At 37.9% G+C, this 20,374-nt stretch overlaps 1 protein-coding gene across 3 annotated transcripts; it reads right to left on the bottom strand.

The window, feature by feature from the left end:
- Nucleotides 1-607: 607 nt before the first annotated feature.
- Nucleotides 608-20,036, bottom strand: traf3ip1 (TNF receptor-associated factor 3 interacting protein 1). 3 transcript variants are annotated; one of them, XM_055052958.1, is made up of 16 exons: nt 19,777-20,036; nt 17,584-17,652; nt 16,447-16,608; nt 15,104-15,232; nt 14,609-14,980; nt 14,468-14,518; nt 14,104-14,127; nt 13,917-13,992; nt 13,613-13,642; nt 12,133-12,217; nt 11,611-11,697; nt 10,700-10,829; nt 10,580-10,616; nt 10,425-10,501; nt 1,167-1,384; nt 608-856 (listed from the first exon to the last, which is right to left on the bottom strand). In XM_055052958.1, the coding sequence occupies exons 1-16, from the start codon at nt 19,897-19,899 to the stop codon at nt 691-693; spliced, it is 1,836 nt and encodes a 611-aa protein (XP_054908933.1). In that variant the 5' UTR covers nt 19,900-20,036; the 3' UTR covers nt 608-690. The 3 variants fall into 3 exon arrangements, with proteins under 3 accessions (XP_054908933.1, XP_054908932.1, XP_054908934.1); XM_055052957.1 differs by having other exon boundaries at nt 10,694-10,829; XM_055052959.1 differs by lacking the exon at nt 14,104-14,127 and having other exon boundaries at nt 10,694-10,829.
- Between the last annotated feature and the right edge of the window lie 338 nt (nt 20,037-20,374).

A 20,374-nucleotide genomic window follows, 5' to 3' on the forward strand; every position in this document is an offset into this window, starting at 1 on the left:
ATCCTTTGAGCTTCTTTTTAAATTCATTAATCAGGTCTTTTCTTTGCTCACTCGTACAATCAATGTGTTTATTTACTATAAGTGGCAAAACCAGTATGTTCTGATGTTCATTCATGACAGAAAGTGGAGTGTCTTTAGCTGCCAAGTTTACAGAAAGCATCTTTTTCCCTTTACAGTTTAAAAAGAGAATATCAAAGTGCAGCAGTGCATCAAAAGTAGAAGAGAGAATGAAAATGTGATGGGAAAATGCTTTCTGAAAACCACATCAATGGGATTTTAAGGGACGAGAGGACAGATGATCAGAGATAAAGATGCTAAAACAGGTGAATTAGGCTAAAACTGTGTCCGTTTAATTAGATTAACAAAAGATAAATGATGAAAATAAAATGAAAGCTAAAAAAGACCAGAAATCCTATGTGCAGTCAATTTCTTATTAACTGAAACAACAAGGACATTTTTCTGTATGGAGCAAGCGATGCTGTCATAAACCAATCCATACAAACCTCCAAGTTAGAAGCTGTGCACAGATCCGTTCAACAAAGGCACCATTTAAAACAGCCAGGTGGATCCATTTGATTTAATTCTAAAAACCTCAGAAAACAGGATCTGTATCGCAAAGTGCGGCTCTTTATTAAAAACAGCTCATCTTTAAATGTTTAGAGTACATTTTTTCCTATCTAGTTTATTCACTCAGGTCCTGGAGGAAAAGTTAATCCCAGTTACCATCTTCTGGATCTTCTCCTCATTCTTCAGTATATTGGACTTCACAGCACAAATTTTATCCTGCTGGTCCTTGATAAGCTGGTCCAGCTCGACTAGCTCCGCAGTGAGAGGCTCCACGACCCGGTCAGTTATCCTGAGGAGAGGAGAGCAGTATTTACTGCAATTGATGGCTCATCTATAATAACCAGCAAATAAAAACAACAGGTTGTAGAAACTTATCTACAACCTGTTAACTTATCTGCAACTTATCTGACTAGATTAAAGACAAAACCATAACATAAACAATGTATTGGCAGCTGGACATGGAACCATGAAGTAATGAATATATTTGAACCATGTTTCTTTTGTTAAAGCATCCCACCTCCCTCTGCAGGAAAATTTTAAATGTCAAATTGTTTTTTTAATAAAAACAAGAAAAGCATGAGTGTCTGCCTCAAGCATACCTCTGCTCCTGCAGCAAAGCCTGTGCGTGCTCCTTATTCTCCCGCCGCCAGCTTTGCAGCTCAGCCTGCATGGCGTCCACGTCCTCCTGGATGTAGTCCATGATCTTTCCAAGCGGTAAGGAACTCCGACACACCATCTGGATGGAGGAGCGAAGCCGGTCGATCTCCCTCATCACCAGTTCTCGATCTTTTTTACGAGCTGTTTCGGACACCAAGTTCTGAAAGTGAGGTTTGATGAGATTTTGAGCATGGAAAAAGGGATGATGAACTTAAGAGTCATAGCAAACACTGTTGGTGTAAATGACAGTATTTTTGGAAGCGCCACATTTTTCAGGTTTGGAAAAAAAAACTATGGAAAGCGTGCATCACATCCTTCCACATCACAATTATGAACTACTTTGTTTTGGTCTGTCACAGGAAATTCAATGAAATATGACAACATTAGAAAGGTTATGAACAATATTTTCAGGAACTTTTTCCATTAGCACCTTCTCAGTGTGGGTTGACTGGGCTCTACTCAAGAGTTTTCCACTGGTATTGGTTACATAGTACCAGTTCATTCTGCACAGGAGGGGTGTCAAACTCATTTTTATTTTGGGCCACATTAAGACCGGTTGCACCAGAATTTATTGATAAAACCCATAGAACTGTTAAAAAGTGTTAAAATACTGACAAGACAGTAGTGCTGTAAAAGTTGGAAATACTGCCACCTGCAGTAGCATCACGTGAACCCAATGTTTTTGAAAAATTCTTTGCAAAAGATTTGCAATAAACTCATAATCATACATTAGGTGAAAAAAGTGTGCTAATCTGCTGATTTAGCGTGAATTTCTGATTTCTGACTGATGTAATTTGGCACTTTTAGAAAACAAAAACAGCTTTGATTTGAATTTGGACCACCCAACTATATGACAACACCACCCACTGGAGCTGCTACTCAGCTGCAATGGAAAACCACACAAATAGAGTAGAACTGAGTTGAGCCACGCTGCTAAGTGCCAGAGGAAAAGGGTAATATCAACTGGTAAACCAAGGACTTAGACAAGACTTAAACAAATGTCTTTGATTTCTGAGTGAAACCTGTATGTTCCACTCATTACTTCAAACAGAAAACAAAAACAATCATAAATGTTTGATTTCACCATAGCTGACCCGTCACATTATACACTTCTTCAGAAAATTTAGTTGCCTTAAGCAGGGAAATTTTAAAAGACCAATGAAGAAAATGTTTTTCTAGCTAAGAGAAGAGAGAAAAAATTCTTATTCCTTCAGACCAAAACATAAAAGTCTCTTTGCCATCACAGCCTCAAAGGCCAGAACCAGAACCAGAACCAAAGCATGGTTGGATTTCGTGTTTGTGGAACTTCAAGGTCAAACATATTAAGAAATTCTACCAAGCTAGCTGTATATATAAAGATCAAACATGCTGTTGGCCAATGGAGACAACTGGTTGTTGAAGGTTTCCAGTCCATGGCGTGTGGTGTATCCCAATTACAACCAGTTCCTTAATGGTGAGAAGGGGGGAGGAAATTCCCTCTGAGCAAACCTGAGGATGTTTGCTCAGCTGGATTTTGTAAGACCTGTAGGTGTGTATGTGATGTGAAAGCAATGCAAAGTTAAAGTCACACACACATCCACACACACGCACACCTACTTACAAACACCCACTGGAGCCCGAGATGAACACACATAACCCCCACCTGCAGTCCTGGTCTTGTTTATGTTAGTGACAGACTGTGGCAGTGGGGTTATTTTACTACACTATTGAGTAACAACGGCTACAATTTATGCTTCCTTTCAAGTTCAGCCAAGACCTTGAATTGTTTGGCTCCACACCTGTCTCCATTAGAGTGCAGAATTCAGACTGAAGCAGGGTGTAAAATAAGGTGCCAAAGATGTTGCTTGCGTCATAGCAGGGAAACAGAAATCCTTATCAAGCCATCTCTCTCCTCCTTAAACCAGACAGCTTCAGTGACTGATGTGAGCGAGCCTGAGCAGACAGGACCACACTGCAGCATCGGCAACAAACAACACTACTTCAGTCTCTTTTAGGAAGCGCGTACAGGCTTCCGACGGCCTCACGCTTTCACTGGGGCTCATGAGTGTGAGGGCTACAATGCCTGAGCCCAGTGGTCCCCCAGCAAGGTGGGTGGCTTTCCACTGGGCGCCGCGAACCCTGCAGCTACACAAACACTCTATGCCTCATTCAGTCTAGCTGTGGTTTTAGGTCTACAGGGCCCCAGACGGGACCTGTGGCTTCAGTCTGTTAGGCATTTCAACTCCACCCCAGCTCTGATCTCCCCCTCCTCTGAATCTCTGCTGGAAAATAAAAAAAACTTGGTGTGAAAACATAACCTCTTGATCATGCTCAGTGCATCTTGGTAGATGTAAATCACAGCGCCACGTAACTCTGTCGGTGTCCATGAGACCTGTGCACCCTGAGTCTTTCCTTTTTCTCACCAAGACTACAGATCAGTGCTTAGATGTGGTGACACAAGAGGAAATCATGGTAAATTTTAGTGTTTAGGTATGAATTAAATCAAAACAAAAATTGTGAAAATGGGTAAAGAGCCAGTCAGTGAATTCAACTTGAATGGATAATCTCAAACTAAAATTATTTTTGGAAAAATTGAACCCCAAAAAGGTCATGATGATATTTTTCTAACAAGGCACCCATGGCTTTTGGAAGAGAAACAGCCCACAGTATGACAGATCCTCCACTGTACTGGAGATGGGAAATATCATATTGCTGGGAGAAAAAATATTTGGATGAAAACTAGGCATGTGCAAATGAAAGTTAACTGATTGTGTTTGCAAACCCCCAAAACTACTTATTCTGAGCGATCTCTGTAGTTATGCTGTTGTGGGCTATTTTTTCTCCTGCCTCCATGACTTCATCAATAAAAGCTGCACAATTCTGCACTACTTGACAAATGTAGCACGGTAATATATTTTATTACTAATTTTCTTTCTTGTAATGTGATTGGTTTTTCCTGTGAAATTTACAGTGAAGTGCCTCAGTCACCTTAATTGGATGTTATTAAGCACTAAAAAAATTAATCAGTCAGTAAATTAGAGGTAAGCAATATTAGTGTTTGTGACATTCTGACTGGATACAATTCAATTTATTTGTATACTGTCAATTCACAACATGTCATCCCAAGGCACGTTTTAACAAAAGATTTCGATCAAATCATACATAAGTTCCAATTTATCCCACTTATCAAATAGTGCAGTTAAGTTCAATTTATTAAAAAGAAATCTAAGGAATTAAAAATAATCTAAGTAAACACCAGCAGATTGTACTAAGTGATTGACTTTCAAAGTTAGAAGATGGATCAGGATCAAGTTTTGTTTTTATCTAGACTCATCTAGACTAGACATAAGTAAAATGTAAATAACTACAGAAAGACTTCTCATGTCTTTCTAATTTTAAACAGTGTCATATTTAAACTTCAAGGAAACAGGGTGCCATGGTCAGAAATACAGATCAACTTTAAAAAGTAAAGCATGTTTATAAAGAAACATTTTGGTTACATTAATTTTATATGAGTTGTTAGTGATGCCAATAAGAGTGGTACCAGTTATCTTGAAGCAATTATTTCCTCCACTGAATAAATGTGCCAAAACCAAGCTTGGATTATTCTGGAGCTTTCAGCGTGAGACGACAATTTGAGTTTATTTTAAGCTTTTTTTTTCTACGTCTTTTCCAGGGCAACTGTATAATACAAGATGTACAATTGAATAGGAAATTCCTCCTGTCATCACATGCCTAATTTACTTCACGAGGAAATATGTCCTAAAAATGTGATTTATGGACTGCTTTTGGGGATTTTCTGGGAGAAAGAAAAACATTCTACAAAGACTCTTTCACAAGAAGGATGGCTTTCAAGCAGAGAAAAACGTTGACGTTACAGCAACCTTTTGGGTACCATTAACTGGAAAAACAAAACAATTGGAGAAAAGTTCATTTAGAGAAATTTAAACTGCACACAACCATTCATTTATGTTTTCTAATTATTGTCATTTAAAGTGAATTTATTATCACACGTGAGATGATAGGCAATTTTTAAAACACACCTCCCTGACACAAAACTTGTCTGAAGTTGTGCTCTTTAAAAACAGGAAGGCACCAGCATGGATGAGATCTGTAATGAAACTCTCTGACGACAATCGTAGAACGGAGTGTTTTCTTAAATAAGAAAGTCAAGGAAGAAAGTATTTGTTGTAAACTGAATGAAATGATAGAATGTGTGTGGTGATTGCCACTCATAGTAACGTTTTGAATCTGCATTACTTCAGAGCAAGTGAACTCTCAAGTAAAATACAGACTGGATTAAATGGAGAAAATGAGACTTACACGACCACCGAGTTGCAAGTTTCAGTGAGGAAGGTTCTCAAGCATGTCTGTGTACATGAGAGTGAGAATGTTGGTCAGAGCCAGAGGCAAAACTGTTTGTCTGAAAGTTGATAGAATTTCACTGTGTTAAACTAAAGCTGCTGTTGCAAGTGGTTATTTACAACTGTGGTGAATTACACGCAACCTGGATACATTATAGTGATTTTAAGTCAACTCTGCAGGAAGTCAGTTTGTTAGTTCTCCAAGCTACTACTCTCAGAAACATTTTTTCTTGGTTTTCTTCTCACCACAAGATAAATTGTTACATCAATCTTCACTTCAGGAACTCATGTTTGAGCTGGAAATTTTGCTATCACTACTTCCATTGGGCGGCCATTGGGCTCTGTACTGATGCCTAAGTTTGGCGTTTCCAATGCAGCATCATCGCTCTTGGGTTTTCTTGGGCATAAAGATGATGACATGTCTCTTGAATTTAACCCAAGCACAAGGGTGGGAAAACAATGAAAAAGCAATAATGTTTACAAATGAAGAGCATGTGACAAAAGTAAGTACATACAGTTTAAGATCATCGCCGCTGATTAACAAAGTGCAAACCACGTTTTATAACTTCAGGAGCATCTTATTTTTGCTGCTTATGTAGTTATGAGTTAAGGAGTTTTTATCCTGAAGAAAACTGAAAGGATCTCAGAGTGTTGTTTATGTGACATGTTTTCATAAAAAAAACTAACTGGATAATGAAAATATCTCAGAGTCACTGAAGTGAGGAAAGGAGCACTGAGGTTACAGGATGTTGATCTAAGGTCACAGTAGCCCCCTGGGGAGATGATGAAGATCAACCTTTTGACATCTGGGGTGAACAAGGAATCTCTTAACAAATCCCAAACTATGAAGCACTCAAACAAGAGAAACTAAAGAAACAAAAGGTTTAAAAAAATAAAAAAGTAAAAAAATAAAGAGATTTGAAGTAGGTTTTCCTATAGCAGAAAACAATTCTTCCAGCAAGTCAATATAGCCCCTCAAAAACCGAATTCCACTGGGTCATTTCCTCATGGCTCCACATAAAAAAACCTGGATGTTTATGAAGACACAAAGGTCTGCAGAGAGGGGTATTTATTTTCTTGACAATCCAGCAGAGAGTATCCTGGCCCTTCTCCTCCGTGACTCTCACTCAACAACCATCCATTTGTATGCCACACCGTTTATTTATACATTATAGACCTTCATCAAGGCTAATTTGATGGGGTGAAAAACCAGTAGAGAGGGGCAATCAAAAAGAAAAAAAGAAGAATACAAAAAAATTCCAACGAAAACGCAGCTGTAGCAAAGAGCAAACTGTGTCAAAATAAAAGGAGAACTATCTTGGAATAATATACACGGCTGCTGACGGGTAGTGATGAAGGTCAACCCATACATATACTGCATATCCTCCAGTGAAGGAGCAAGAGAAAAATATAACCAGGCAACTGTTTAAACTTAAGGGGTTTCCTAATGACACAAATGGAATAAATAAAATAAAGACCTAAATTTGGTTAGACATACATATTCTGTAAACATCAGCATTTTAGAAATAAATCACTTAAATCAAAGAGAAAAGGGGAAGCTCAGAGTTTACATTTTTGTGTTTCAGCATGATTACAATATAAAAAGGAAAGGCAGAGGTCCATTAGGCTGACCTCCATGCTTTTTCATGTCAGGAAGGAAGTCATTATAGTTCTTTATACAGCTGACGGAGCAAGGCCAGCAGCGGCTGAGGGATGGACTAAACAACCGGCTCCTATAAATGGACGTACCTGCAGCAAGCTAGACCTTCAGACCAGACACAACACTATGAAACCAAGGCCTTAAGGCCCCAAAAATTGAGGAAATTGGGATAATCTTCAGAAAGCTGTGCTCATGTTACTCAAAGAGTAATATGAGCACAGTAACATGCTTTGTCTGCATGAGTTTGAACTTACAATTGAGGTCGTGAGCTGCACATAAACAACATTTAATGCACACAACTTTTCAATCCTGAGTCCATAAATTTCTGATGAGCAGTTTCAGTTTACCGCTGGCTAAGCTTCGCTGGTTTCAGCTGCAAGTTACGAGTGATGCTGTCTGAGGTTGCTGTTAGGAAGAAATAGATCAGCGGCCTTTCTGCATGAGTGACAGCTCAAAACACTTCATCCATCACAGCCAGGGTGGTCAGCGAGGATGGGATGCAGGGCATCATGCTCCAGTGAAGGGGACCACCCAACTCAGACAGCATACACCACCTCACACCGCGAAGCTCAGACCAAACTGTAAGCTTCAAACGCTTTTATACTCCAAATATTGATGAAAGAGCACTTTCTCTGGCGTACAGAGGGTAATCTATAAACAGTACTAGCAATAATACAATAGGCCTTCATTAATATAAACAATTTTTTGTTAGCATTATTTATTTTATTTTTTTTACAAAATCCCTTACGCCACAATTACTGGAACCCCTGACTCCTAAAAATAACTAGGTTTTTTACTATATTATTTAAAGTTATATTTCATATTTATATTTAATATTTCAAAAACCACTACAGGTTAGACTAATCTGGCAGTTTAAAAATGGTGTGAAAACCAAAGGAGTCCAATGCATTTTCTCATCAAGGTAATTCTTGCTATTGCCAGCAGATAGTCGCAAATAACTGTTGAACCACCTGAAGTCTCCATAATATATAAAATATCTGTCGTGTTTTCTCTCATGTTGGTTGCTGCATTACTGTCTGCCATTTTTTTCTGCTAGATTTCCCTCATTTGGGTAAAAGGATATTTTTGTTGTTTTATTTTTGGTACCTGTCCTTCTGTTAGTGGTTATTGATACGTTTACTTCATGTTTTATTGTGTGACAGTTTATTGTTCAATTTATTGTCCAGGAAAATTGCTGTGGCATGACTTTGTTGTAAATTTCATACACCTGTGCCAAGTTGTCTGTGATTACTTGCACTGTTGCTGTGCTCACTTATGATTCTGACGAAGACGGGGTTGAAACACTAATCTTCAAGGAATTTGCACAATGCGGCAGAAGCTCAATTACGTTTTGTGTGCAGAGGCTTCATATGTTTCTGCTACTCTATAAAGAGAAGAATGACAGAAAGATATAATCTTTTGTCCAACAACCACTTGAAAACTAAAATTTAAAATGTTTATTCTATATTTCTGGCTTCCATCATGTTCACACTGTCAAGAAAGGAAAATCACTGGTTGTGAGATTAAATCTGTACTTCGTGATCATTAAGTGTAATGGGTGCAGCAACCACAAATGTATCTCCCTTGCAACCTACAATGGATATCAAGCAGTGTCAGAAATGTTCTGGGAAAATGTCTTGCGGTGATACAGCTGCTGCATTGTTCCCTTCCAAGCAGCCCTGACTGCTTCCACAGCTGTCTGCTTTTCCTCTCAGCCTTGCAGCTTCAGAGCAAAAAGTCACTCTTAAAAATTATAGAAATCGATTTTTTTAAATGTAAACTTTTTAAAGAATACTTGATTGTAAAAAAAAAATCAGTTTGTAATGGAAAAATCAGCAAAGGATTTCCACAATTTTCCATACAGACATTCTTAGGAAGGAAAGACTCTTGTTCCGAAAACTTTATGTCTATTTTTGAAACCTAAAAATAGAAATAATTGGTGACTAATGAGATAAAAACTAAGAATGAAACTCAAATTAAACATTCATTATGAGTTATTCTTAAAATCTTTGCAGTTTAAAAAAAGAATTCACAGAATAAGGGGAAACTAAAAAATATAACATGCAAGTCTAATATTTTTATACAATTTTCTTTTTAATTGCGATTATTTTCATCTCAATATGGTGATATTACTGCTCAAGATTTATTATTGCTGCTCAAGAATCTATAAATAAGATGCGACACAGATCACTGATATAGACAAGAGCCTTTATACATATCAACCATTTGCGTGGCAGCAATATCAGGAATGCTAACATAACAAGTTTGATCAACGCTATTGGAGCTTTGGTTTTTGAGTCACATAAGCCTAAGATCAAGCTTTTAACAAAACTTAAGTAGAAACGCACTGCTTAGCAAGGTAGAGGATCTATGATGCTGTGGGCATGGTTCAGCAGATTGAAAATTAAAATGAATTAACACCGAAATGTTTCACCAGAGCAAAACCTATAAGTTGAGCTGAAGAAATAAGAAAGAACATGGGATCTAGAGAGCTTATGTAACAATAAATATTCAAAGATCTGTGTTTGTTATTATAATATGTGATTTCCTTCCTTATATGAAACCAAATTAAAGTTTGAATTTTCCAGCTGTTTCACGGTGAGACTATCCTGTTGCATTAAATTTAGTTGAAGGCTTTCAACGCATCTTTACTGGCTCTGTAAATAACTGGTTGGGCCTGTACTGGCCCAACCAGTACAGGCCCGAAAGACAAAATTTAGCTGCAAGGACGTAGAATCCATTAGGGTTTATAAAAGAAAAAAAAATGCTCTAAAATCTTTCTCCCATGCTTTACGGTGCTTCTTAATTGAGCAAAGAACCTTGCTAAGCTGAACAATTTTAAATAACAGAAATGTTGCAAACAACTCATTTTTGTTCCAGACATCTAGATGTGTGGATCAATAGTGTGTGTGGTCTGCAAGGGGCCATGAGTGCTTGCCTGGTTATTAGCCCTTCACCTTCACTGAAGGGGAACATTTTTGTGGTTTAGAGGCACTGCAATTACACCTCCACCTCCTCATTCCATTTGTTTACATCTTTCTTTTGATAAAAGCCAGTGTTGCACTAGGGCCAGTGGTTAAAATAGTGTTCCCAAGGAACAAAGTTCCCAGAAATGCTCACAGGACTGGCACAGACAGAACTTGGCTAATACTGCCCTCTGGTGGAAATCTAAAAAATGAAATGCTTGAAATACAAACCTGTTCTTTAGACTTTGATGAGGATGGAGTCGGCTCGTAGTCCTTCTTTGTTTCAAGGATCTTTTTCACAAGTCCGCCTGCATTAGGGGACAAAATTCAGCTTCAAAAAGCAAAAATTCTGTCATTTTTCAAGAGCTGAAGAAGCTGAAACTTACCATGTTTTTCATCAGCATCGAGTTCATGTGCAGTTTCCTGTCACAAACAAATAATGATGATCATCTCTGGACTTTTGCTTCATAATCGCACTCATGACTAATCATGTCACCCACTCTCACTGTTTTAGGAGAATCTGGATGTGGAGTGACGGCCTCCATCACTAGGAACTGTTCATCTTCATCCTCCTCATCATCTGACGTTCTCTTCCCGTCCAGTATAATGGGAGGTGCAGGCTTGGCACTCGACAACCTTAAAAACAGGAGTAATACTCAGAACTGGCTGAGAATAAGCATTTTTAATCAGTGCAGTGAATTCAGTCTAAATTGTTTTGCAAAGAAGTTCTCAAGCCAGACAAAAGTCAAGGACAGTACAGGCCCAAATTGAACAAACCTTGCATTTTGCAAAAAAGATTGATATGCCTTGTACTTCTCATGTTTCTGATGTGACAACCACAAACTTTCATGTGTTCAATAGGGATTGTATACAACAAACAAAACAAAAGTAGTGGATACATGTAAATTGTCTTTTTTTCCCCAACAAGAAAACTTTCAGAAAACAACAAAACCTCTGAAACACCAAGTTCCTTTAAAGAAAACCTGTTTAGAGTTGCCTTCAATTAGTAAGAAGCAAAACATTGATCAACATATCTGATATGTGTTTGACTGATAATTTTGATAATGGCATTTGACAACATTTAATGTTTATTGCTTGTTTCAAAATTGATGACGGTTTAATGTTTTTATGTGAAGCACTTTGAACTGCCTTGTTGATGAAATGTACTACATAAATAAGAGTGACTTAATCGTCAGAACAATCAATTACAAAAATAATAATTAATTCCAGCCCTGTTATCTAGTGACTGATACAGCTAGATAAATACTACAAATGAATTGCAGGTGTATGTTAAGCAGAATTTTTTTTTTAAAGCGCTGGGAGTTTTTTTTAACGTGAAAAAGATTCAAGGGGTGCGCATACTTTTACAAGGCACCGTAACGGGACAAACATTTAGTAATTGGAACGATGAGGTCACCTCTCAGCTGGGGTCCCCTCAATGTTGCTCTCTTGTCTCCTGACTCGAGGAGGTGCTGGGCGGGCGCTGCTTGGCCGAGCCACTCGCCTGTAGGATGAAAATCGTAAACAAAGTATTTAAAAAACACCAACAGCAGGTTTTCCCTTTTACGAGCTGTTATTTTCACAGCTTATTTTGAGCACAACAACACGGAAACGTGTGTGAGATATGCCAGATGTCAGAAGGATCCAGACGTCAGGAGGATGACGGCTCTGCCCGCCAAGTCAGAATATTAATAACAGCTGCAGTTTTACAGCATCTTAAAAGGCCAATCATAAGTGATTAGTCAGCCAAAGGAAAAGGACTTCCAAAGTTTTCAACCTGTAAAGTAAGAACTGGGAAAACAATCTGGATGTAAACGTTTTATTGTTCATATCAATGCAACAATAAGATGAATAACTACATTTAGACTTTGGAACTTAAAGGATAATGCAAAGTCCATCGGTTATTGTTGTAGATCCAGTAAATACTGATTGTACACACTTAGCAGTCTTGTCTGGCACAGAGGATTCTTCAGTGTCTCCGTTCTCCTGAGGGACGGCTTTCTGGGCTAACTGATCGTCTCCGTCTGTGAGTGGACACGGAAAAAAGGGATTCAGTTTGGAGAGAAAAGAGATCAAACCGTTGACTAGAATCCTTAAAACTACAACTCTAACAAACTAACATCATTTACAAATTTTTAAAAACTGCTCATGTTTATTCTATTAAAAGTAAATTAACATCTGAAAATGTATGACCCTGTAGACCAACATGGGTCTACAGGAGTTGAACTATTGATTCACTGCTGGATTCCTACATTTGTAGAAAAACTTGTAGAGAGGTTACAGAAAAAAAATTAAATAAAAAAAGAAAAACAAGACTTAAACCTGGTGGAGAAATGTTTGAGGAGTTGGCTATTGTCTCTGCACAGAAGCTTTACACATCTTTCAGGTTTTTATTGTTGAGTTTTTCCATGTATAAACAAGAAAAAAACATCAACAACCCTCCCAACAGCATTAAGATAATCAATAAGCTCTTTTATAATTGAGAGCTTATGACAAATAAATAATTTTTTTGTCATTTTTGACTATCATTATTTCACTCAATAGTGAAACTAAAACTACAATAAACATGAGGGCGAGTCCCTCATGTTATATTTTTGTAACTTTATTGACAGACCTGATGTCCTTGAAGTGGGAGGACACCAACAAAAATTGATAGGTCACCTATCAATTCTCATTCAGATTAATCAAAGTGAAAAAAAGAGGGAAATATAAGACAAGATCAAATATAGTGATAGTATAGTGTAATCTTTAAATATTTGGCTACATTCCAAAGACATTATGAAACAATACCAGAGTTAATGAGATTTATGTACCTTTAACAGGTTAAACCACTTTTCACTGCAAACTGTCTGGTTTCTGTTTGCTTTTGTAAACTCTATTAACCCCCCCAGTTATAGTGGACACCCAGCCCAGTTTGGGTTTGGACAGATACGCCCAGACAATGAGACTTTGTGTTTAACGCTTTGCAGGGCAGAGGCCCTCCAGGACTGGAGTATGACACCCCTGTTTTAGAGGCTTATCAAAAAATATTAAACAGCAGAAATCAGCAAACACTGTGGAGAAGTTTAAAGCTGAAATGAAATAGTTTAGATCAAACCATGTTCATCCACATTGCTGCTGTAATTTCATTGAAAATTGGTTCTACCAAGTATTAACTTAGTGGGATTAAATAAAAGAGCATTCCATATGTTTGAAGGTTTGTATGTACTTTTCCTTCAGCTTCCCAATTATAAGCCAATATGTGTTGATTTATCTAAAAAATATTTAATAATAAAGTTTTTTGTAACAGTTCAAAAGGTATAGTCACTTTTATGAGGAACTTGAACCAATTTCAATTAAGTTAATCAGTTAATTCATCGACACAAAACATCATTCTTCAATGATGAGAAGGAGGTCCATGTTAACAATAAAACACTTACCTCCACCTCCTTCACTGTCAGACTCATCTGCTGCAAGGAACAAATGAAAAGTCATTACATACCACGGTACGGTATCTCTTTTAGTATGAAACAGAAATGTAATTAGCATAATGTGGGTTTTCAAATCAAATCATTCATAGAAAACCATGTTTGCAGAATCACTTTATGCATTTTCATTCAATTACATTAAGCATTCTGCCAACAGATAAGTAACCCAATGTAACTCTGTACAATCCCAAAGAGTCTAGATTGATTAAAATAAGCTATATGTGTGTATTTGGAATAAAACTCTCAAAGCCTTTACCATTACTTCCAACTTTGGGTTTCTGTCTCTGGCCTTTGGCAGATGAGGGCCGGGGTATCCTAGCTGGACTACCTGACTGTAAAACAATAAAAAATCTGTTTTTTAATAGAATTCTGATAAAGCATGATATGTGACTTCTTCTCTAAATTACTCCACTCTACTTCTACATGCATCTTAATGTCCCTACCTGGTTTTCCACTACATCTGTAGGCTGAACAAAGAGCACAGAAATATGGCTTTAGTTGAATCATATACACAAAACCATCATGCTAATCCGTTAAAATTAAAGCTGCTACAGCTCTGAGCACAAACGGCAAAAAACCTAATACAATAGCACTTTAAAAAGCAATTAGCTAAAAAAAAAACCTAGCCAAAAGCCATGCAACAAACACATTCAGGTCTGAAAACATTGTTACCTCTTCAACTGGTTTTAGATTCTTAAAAAAAAGTGATGAGAGGTTTATCACCATTTTGGATTAATTACGTTGAATTCTATTTCCAAAATTTAAACGTGACAAATAAGCAATCTTCCATAAAAGGAGAGAACTTACTGCTGGCACAGTTTTGGCTGCTTTCTGCAGAGGTTTCTCTGGCACCTTGGCCTGATGGTAAACACACAGACACACGCGGAGCATGTGAGCTACTGAATTTATTTGCTTAACTGAAAATTTGCTTAACTTTGGCTGCCAAACCTTGTCATTTTCTCTTTCCCCACTTCTGTTTTTTTCATTCCAGTCCTTGCTACGATCTCCCTCCCTCTCTCGGTCTTTGTCTCTTCGTTTGTCTTGGCCTCGGTCTCTGTGAGAATCTCTCTCCCTGGTCTTTTCCTTGTCTCTGTCTCGATCTCTGTCCCTGTCTTTCTCCTTGTCCCTGACCCGTCCTTTGTCCCGCTCTCGTTCCTGCTCTCGGCTCTTGTCTTGGTGGTCCTTCTCACTGTGGTGATGCCTCTCTGTGCGCTCATGGTCACGGTGATCCTCTTTGTCTCTGTGCCGGCTCTCTTGCTCTTTGGCCTGGTTTGGATCCTTATGCTCCCGGCTGCCACTCCGCTCTATCTTTTTCTTTTCCTGAAAATTGAAGGGATCAGAAAACAATGCTAAATGCGCTTCCGATAAATTATTGTAATATCTGGGTAGGATGGTGAGCACTGAATACGTTTTTTATAATATTTTAGCTAGGAGGGGACTCACTTCCTTATCCGGCTGCCGTTCCTTTCCATCCCTGTTTTCCTTGCCCTGAGATCTGGAGGTGCTCCCTTTGCTCTTTAAGTCCACTTTTTCTCCTGCAAGAACTCGCTTCACTGCTTCATCACTGGACAGCTGTGAAGCAAAAAAGAACTTACTTAAGCAAGGTGTGCAGAAAAAACTGGTAAATGAGGGAGAATAATCCCTAACAATGTTGGTTGTTCCTTGGTATATTTCTGCAGCACATTTAAAAATTAAATCAGGGATCAAAAAAATTTAATAATGCCACACAATGTAATAGTTTTACTTTTTAATTTAGGGCAAACTAATTTATCAGTTAGTCCAACAAACTTCATGCAAGAAGCTGTTTGTTGCGAGGTAACAAAGTAAAGTAGCATTTTTTGGCCACAATAAATACAAAAATTTAATAAATGTAGAAAAACCAACAAACTTCAAAGCACAATAGTATTTTTTTTAAAGTATAAAATTAGTAGAAATTGTGGCATGTCAAAGTTGAAAAGTGTACAGATAATTTGGAGTAAAACAAAAAAGAAAGACATGAAATACCTTAACCTAAAGTTTAAAAAAATCTATATTGTTTAAAAATCACAGTAAACACAATGTTTAACCTAACACTCAGGTTTCTCTCACACGGCTGTTGTTGAACCATGAGTTAGCAGGTCACAACACACACAGACAGGGATTAGCAGCGATGACTACAGCTTCCCTTTCACTGCTTCTTCACAATGAACCTCAACAGAACTGTTCCACTGACACGCCAGGATTTATTAAATCAAATCCTAAAATAACCAAACTCCACAATAGTTTGTGCTGCCGTGAACTTTTGTTTGTTTCTATAGTTACATCCACAATTTCTAGATCATAGAACCTTACGTAGAGTTATGAAACATAACTAATGTTAAAGCTATGAATTGAAGCACCTCAGCCAGACTAAGTTGCACCATATTTAATTTTAGTAAAATAGACATTAACAGATAGTCTCAGTGGCCCATTTGGTACAGTTGATCAAAACAGATTAATTGATAAACTGATAAAAATTCTGAATTCTACAACACGTTTTAAGTATTTATGCTGATTTCTGTGTGTTTGTTGCATATGTTTAATAATCTCAGCTTTTAGCATTCAAATAGACCTCAAGAGGCTAAAAACTAACAAAGAATGTTAGTGCTTCAGGTTTACCGTTCTCCCTCAGGCAGATGGACTCTATTCTCAAACAGTGAAAAATAAAACCCACGTTTTTTAAATGGTTAGTCAATAACAATGTCCAGCTCATTAGTGGACGAACAATGAAACTGAACATATTTGAGTGATTTCCAGGAATGACGTACCTTGTTGAGGCAGCACTTCCCGATGGCCTGAAGCAATTCGTTGGTTTTCTCAGGCTCATGACCGGCAACGATTCGTGCCGGTTTTGCTGCCAGAGGTTCGCCAGACACCAACATCACAACATCTATTGCTTTCTGAAGATAGGCCATTTTAGAGTCCTTATCCTACAACAAAGCAAAACATCACCAAAAAAAAATTTATAGGACATTAAAGTAGAAAGCTTATGTTATTATCATTGCACCTGTTCAGCAACAGCAATGAGTTGCTTATTATTATTATCAGGATTCCCAAAGCTTCAAAAACTGAATTCATTTCCGATCAAAATGTTTCTGTGAATAAAAAAAAAAAAACTTTTAATGAGATGCCAAAAACCGATCAGCTGTATGGAGCAGAGCTTAACAGCAGTCCCCCTCCCAAACCTGTTGTTGTGAATTTCCAGTTACTGTTTTCCTACACTTGTCTACTTTATATCACTGCTTTCAATAATGCTTTAAGATAACAATAAAGACATATTAGACACATTGTTATAATTGTAATAGTCAATAAAATTGTCTTGTTTTTCAAATAAAGATATTTAGGTCATGTTATATTTATTTTGATATAAAATTTTCTGTGAATATCAACTGGGTTGACCCAAAATGTAAATGTTTGGTTGTAAAAAGTTTTGTTTCTGACAGTAAAAACCGTACTTAGAACAAATATGCAAAAAGAATGATTGAAAACTTTGAAAATAAAAAATAAAGAATGGCATTTTAATAAATTGCTCAACAAACCTGATTCCTGGTAAAGTTTAGAACAACTAACACAACAGCATTAATTTAAGGTAAGGTGAGAAGCTGGTGCAGCCTCCACGCATCCTTTCCTAATCGAGGATCAACTTGCAAATGGCAGACCTGAGTTCTGACACCTCGATAAACACTCTGCGCTTCACTGCCAGGCCTTGTCACTCGTGTTTGGTTACTCAACTCTCAGACAGATCGGTAAAACAGCAGGGGAATCTCAAACGTCCAAGCTTGCTCATCAAAACTTCAAGTTAGCACATAAACTGGCTCAAACTACATAAGCGCATGATAAAACCAAATACTATATCAGAAGTAGCTGAAGAGTAACAGAAAAACAGCCAAGAATAACCAGCTTACCTTGACACTATCTGACTTCATCTCATTTTCTTCATACAGGCCTTTCATAAAACCAGTGGTCCTGATAACCTGGAAGTTGGAAGAACAAAAAAGCTCATTGTATAACTGATAACATTTAGAGACTTTTATCTAAAACATCATTTTGTCCATCAGTCAACATGTTCAGAGGAGAGACGATGATTAAGTCGGTAGAAGGATGCTGAGGTTGGAGCCTCAGTGGAGAAGGCTCAGAGGAAGACCAAAAATGAGATTTATGGATGTGGTGAAACATAAAGTTAGTTGATATGAGGGGAGGGAGAACGCAGATGATAGAACTAAAGGGAGACTAATGTTTCACTGTAGCAACCCAAAAAGGAATTAGAATCAATTGGTTTTTGGTCCCAAACATGTTTCTCAACACTGACCTTTTTATTTGTAGCAGCCAAAGCAACCTGACCATGTTCCGCCACAAAAAAGTTCAGTAATATGCATAAAACATTTAAGTGGAATTAACTGATTAGGGAAAATGACATCGAGCTACTAAAACACCACGGAGACAATAGCTGACTGATGGGAGTTCCTCTATTGCACTTGGGACAAAAGAAAATAAATCTAAAGCACTTTGACCGAGGTAACCTGTGTCTCACAAGTGGATGAAGAACAAATTCCTCCTATAGTGAAAAGTTGCTAAAAGAATTAATAATACAACACATCAATATAGATTTGAGTGAGAACAATAATTAAAATAAAAATTTAATGTAACAAAAAAAAACATTCCTCTAAAATTTGGTGGCAGTTGTTAACTGATCCTGGGCTTTAACTTACAAAATAATTGCCAAGCAGCTGTAGGCATTAGGTATCTTGGATTGGACAATGATAACAGAAGTTTGTAAATTAAAAATGGCAACAGATTGTTTGCTGTCATTGGTCTTCGTGATGCCGTTTGTTCACTAACATTCCCTCCCAATCTTACTCAATTTAAAAAATCTTTATTTATCCCAAAGGAAAACTAAATATCATTACTCATATAATCCAAGCAGCTTTAAAGAGTCATTTAGATGCTGAGGCTGTGAGCAGGACAGATCTGCTGTAGAAGTCAGTCTTACAACAAATGTAAAGAGGCCTCTGACTGAAAGCTGTGACTGTCACAACTGTCATGACATTTCTTTCCATTTGTATATTTTTAAGTGTACAGTTGAATGACAATAAAATCTGTCTGTGTCTAACAGCTCAATTTCCAGGTAGCAGAGACGATATTCCAAAGTAAAATGTCCTGGATGACACCATTAATTGTTGGCAAGCGCTACTAATCAATCTCATTTGCTTCTGCAACTCCCTTTTAAATCTCTTTCTGGTTGAATGGTTACAAATCTGGGCAGAAATGCTGCTGTTGGGGGTACTATCCTTGCCTGTTATGATCAACGAAACAGATTATTTCAACTTCCTCCTTCTGTTTGCTCTTTGGTTCCACCTTGAATCCACGAAGTTTCTTTTTCAACTTCTTTGAGGCTCGGGGTCATACTCCAGGTGCTATTCAAACTTTTGAGGTGCTAATCAGTTACCTTGTTGCCATGTTTACGCATCATAACAACTGCCCGAAAGTAAAAAAAAAAATAAAAGTAAGAACAGAAAGTCCTTTTACTTGACTTTCTTAAGTCAAGTCTTCTATTGCAACGTTTCATGCGGTTCTGGGAGCTCAACGTAAATCTGCATTACCCAACAGTCCAGCTGTAATAAGCTGCTGAGCATCAGGGTTGCCACCGTGACATGGGTCAACAGCCCAGGCTAATTTAGCTGACTTATTACTGAGACTGCAATACTCAGTGTTCGAGTAGCAGTTATCCATCTGCGGACTAAGTGGTTTATGCTTGCCAGGGTCCAGGTTGTGCATATAGCAACCGGATAACGTCGCTAAACGCTAAAGCAACAAGCAGATGACTCCACCGGGAACTTCGCAGTTAAATGTTTCCAAATAAACGTTAGCAACCATTTGGTTGGAGATGGCAGTGTCTTACATGGTTTTCGTGCTACAACTGATATCTACCAGAGCGCAAGTTAGTCTGTTTAATGCAGGCTAACTGTTACGTTTGACTGATTATTAGCCACCGAAGCTGTTTCTCTGTGAATTCGAGTGAGGCCAGTTAGCTGAAGATGCCGTGGTCGCTTCATATGTGACCAGCAGCTGTGAACATGTCTCCACCGTTAGAGGCTCACCTCGCTGAAGATGTCGTGAAGGTACCGAAACGGCGGCCTGCTCAGCAGCTTCTCCGTCAGCGGGGGTTTCTTTATCACTTTTCCCAGCGTGTCCTGAGTCTTTTTCACCACCGCCGCGTTCATGGCAGCGGTGGAAAGCGCACTCCCAGCAACGAGTGTGAAGCAAAAACTAATCCGGACAAAAATACTAAGCGGCGGCGGCTCCTTGGCCCGGTTGCTATGTCAATACGCAGAAATCCCACAGTGCATCACTACTGTGAAAAGTGCGCATGCGTAAAGCGCTTACTGTCTCTATGGCAACAGCTAACAGCTAGCAAATTAGGGTTTAGTGATGACCAGAATGATTTGCAGCGCCACAAATGTTGGGTTTTACCGCATTTTTGCGGCTGCACGTTTTGTGGGGATTATTCACATCATTTTTTAGACTACTATACAAAAAGATCAGATGCATATTAACTCACTGTAGAAAAATGTATTAAACTAAACTATTTTTCTTAACATTATTTATTCTTATGGCCTGAAAAAAAATTTTTTTTCCAGTATAAATCTTTTTTCCAGTAAAGTCACATCACAAAAGACTGTGCCAGAAAAAAAAAAA

Source organism: Poeciliopsis prolifica, unplaced genomic scaffold (assembly GCF_027474105.1).
Source record: "Poeciliopsis prolifica strain line A6 unplaced genomic scaffold, Auburn_PproV2 SCAFFOLD036, whole genome shotgun sequence".
Taxonomy (NCBI): Eukaryota; Metazoa; Chordata; class Actinopteri; order Cyprinodontiformes; family Poeciliidae; genus Poeciliopsis; species Poeciliopsis prolifica.

Excerpts from the sequence above, each read along its gene's own strand:
- traf3ip1 (XM_055052957.1), bottom strand. The coding sequence starts at position 19,899 with ATGAACGCGGCGGTGGTGAAAAAGACTCAGGACACGCTGGGAAAAGTG. Across the intron at positions 11,698-12,132 it reads GTGCCAGACAAGACTGCTAA|GCGAGTGGCTCGGCCAAGCA; the intron begins GTGTGTACAATC and ends TTCATCCTACAG. Across the intron at positions 10,502-10,579 it reads CGATGCTGATGAAAAACATG|GCGGACTTGTGAAAAAGATC; the intron begins GTAAGTTTCAGC and ends CCCCTAATGCAG.